This window comes from Gadus macrocephalus, chromosome 14 (assembly GCF_031168955.1).
Source record: "Gadus macrocephalus chromosome 14, ASM3116895v1".
NCBI classification, from domain to species: Eukaryota; Metazoa; Chordata; class Actinopteri; order Gadiformes; family Gadidae; genus Gadus; species Gadus macrocephalus.
Window position 1 is genome coordinate 1801818 of NC_082395.1, and position 2500 is coordinate 1804317.

Genomic DNA, 2500 nt, shown 5'->3' on the forward strand with positions numbered 1-2500 from the left:
ACCCAGAATACGGTCAGTGTGTGTGGAATTTGCAATTTAAAAATTTCTTCGATACAAAAACCTGGACAATATGATACGGACAATCAAGAAATTTACATTTACTGGCTAAAAGTTCCCCAGCAACGCGTCGACTAGTCTTTGATTCCTGCCTTCTCGTTCTTAGGATGCATCTGCTCAACAGACACAATCTGTTCAGTTTGGGAGATATGGTGTATATATATATATATGTTTTAATAAAAAACTATTTCTAGAACACAGTGAAATAATCATCTTCCAGAACACTTAACCATCAGCATCACTTCATGGCTTTAAAATACAGCAACTTAACAAAAACCGCACTGACACACACAGAGAAACTTGACTCCCGCTGGTTACATGATTTCAGAATAAAACAGGAGGAACGTGACAGCAGACCGAGACGCCCGCTGAACAGAGGACGCTTCAACACCACTGAGCTTAGAAAAGTGTAACGAGACAGTCGAGAAAAATATAAAGCTATAAATACAATAAATAGTTTTGTTCAGTACTCTTTGGTACTCCTGGGGAAGCTGATGTCATCCCTTAAGTAAAAGGTAAAAAGTCTTCTCGGTTTGAAAGCCAAAATCCGTCCCCCACACCAAGTTCAGCCTGCGGACATCCGGGTCACATGACCTCAGACGGGTCACATGACGCCAGACGGGCCCCCAGTGACGACCACATAGTGGTGGTGGGGTGGGTGGACAGCGGGGGGTCCTCTCCGGAGGTCCTCTCCGTCCCTCACACAGAAGTCCTCCCGGACTCCTAGATCTTGCTGACGTAGTTGTTGGGGAACAGGCCCTGCTTCCCCCGGATCCTCCCCGTCCACCAGCCAGAGGCGTCTGAGGAGCACAGAAGGAACCCGTTAGAACCTCAGAACCGACCGTCAGAACCTCAGAACCAACCATCAGAACCAACCGTCAGAACCTCAGAACCAACCGTCAGAACCTCAGAACCAACCGTCAGAACCAACCGTCAGAACCAACCATCAGAACCTCAGAACCAACCATCAGAACCTCAGAACCAACCGTCAGAACCTCAGAACCAACCGTCAGAACCTTTAGAACCGAACCACCAACCGTCAGAACCAACCGTCAGAACCTCAGAACCAACCGTCAGAACCTCAGAACCAACCGTCAGAACCAACCGTCAGAACCAACCGTCAGAACCTCAGAACCAACCGTCAGAACCTCAGAACCAACCGTCAGAACCAACCGTCAGAACCTCAGAACCAACCATCAGAACCTCAGAACCAACCGTCAGAACCTCAGTACCAACCGTCAGAACCTCAGAACCAACCGTCAGAACCTCGGAAACAACCGTCAGAACCAACCGTCAGAACCAACCATCAGAACCGTCAGAACCAACGGTCAGAACCTCAGAACCAACCGTCAGAACCTCAGAACCAACCATCAGAACCAACCGTCAGAACCTCAGAACCAACCGTCAGAACCTCAGAACCAACCATCAGAACCAACCGTCAGAACCTCAGAACCAACCATCAGAACCAACCGTCAGAACCTCAGAACCAACCGTTAGAACCATCAGAACCAACCGTCAGAACCTCAGAACCAACCGTCAGAACCAACCGTCAGAACCTCAGAACCAACCGTCAGAACCTCAGAACCAACCGTCAGAACCAACCGTCAGAACCAACCATCAGAACCTCAGAACCAACCATCAGAACCTCAGAACCAACCGTCAGAACCTCAGTACCAACCGTCAGAACCTCAGAACCAACCGTCAGAACCTCGGAAACAACCGTCAGAACCAACCGTCAGAACCAACCATCAGAACCGTCAGAACCAACGGTCAGAACCTCAGAACCAACTGTCAGAACCTCAGAACCAACCATCAGAACCAACCGTCAGAACCTCAGAACCAACCGTCAGAACCTCAGAACCAACCGTCAGAACCAACCGTCAGAACCGTCAGAACCGTCAGGGTCTAGACCCCAGAACCACAGCGACTGGCCGCGGTCTATCAATAGGATTTACATTTATTTTACATTAAGAGGATTTTGCAGGATCAGCAGTGAGGTGCCTCGCTCAGGGACACCTCGACACTCCGCTAGGAGGAGCCGGGGATCGAACCAGCAACCCTCCGGCTCCCAGTCGACCCGCTCTACCTCCTGAGCTCCCCAACACTAACCCTAACCCTAAGACCAGAGCAGGCCTGTGTCCCCAGCCTATGGCGTTCAGAGCGCTTCTCACCCTCCTTGATGATCTCGATGAGTTCGTCGGCGTTGAAGCTGAGCTCGTCCGTGTCCTGCGCGTCGTAGGCGTACAGCGCCCGGCACTGGGGCACCTGGGGGCGGGGCTTAGGGGCCGGCTTGGGGCGCCCGCCGCCGGGGGCCGGCCGGCTGTCGGAGGGCCGATGGGCCCTGGGGACACGAGGGAGAGCAGCAGGATGACGTTGGTTTGGTGTCCTTACGCCGACACAGGGCTCAGAGAGAGGAGCTCACCCTTTAGAAGTTTCCCCTCAT

At 52.0% G+C, this 2500-nt stretch overlaps 1 protein-coding gene across 2 annotated transcripts in view; it reads right to left on the reverse strand.

Annotated features, from left to right (window-relative positions):
• myo1ea (myosin IEa) overlaps positions 1-2500 on the reverse strand; it is a 39159-nt gene that overhangs the window by 653 nt on the left and 36006 nt on the right. For both annotated transcript variants that reach the window (XM_060071209.1, XM_060071208.1), the window contains 2 exons: positions 2229-2398; positions 1-857 (listed from right to left, as the gene is read on the reverse strand). The exon at positions 1-857 is cut by the window's left edge and continues 653 nt beyond it. In XM_060071209.1, coding sequence (XP_059927192.1) covers positions 781-857; positions 2229-2398 — 247 coding nt within the window. In that variant the 3' untranslated portion in view covers positions 1-780. The remainder of the gene's footprint in view (positions 858-2228; positions 2399-2500) is intronic.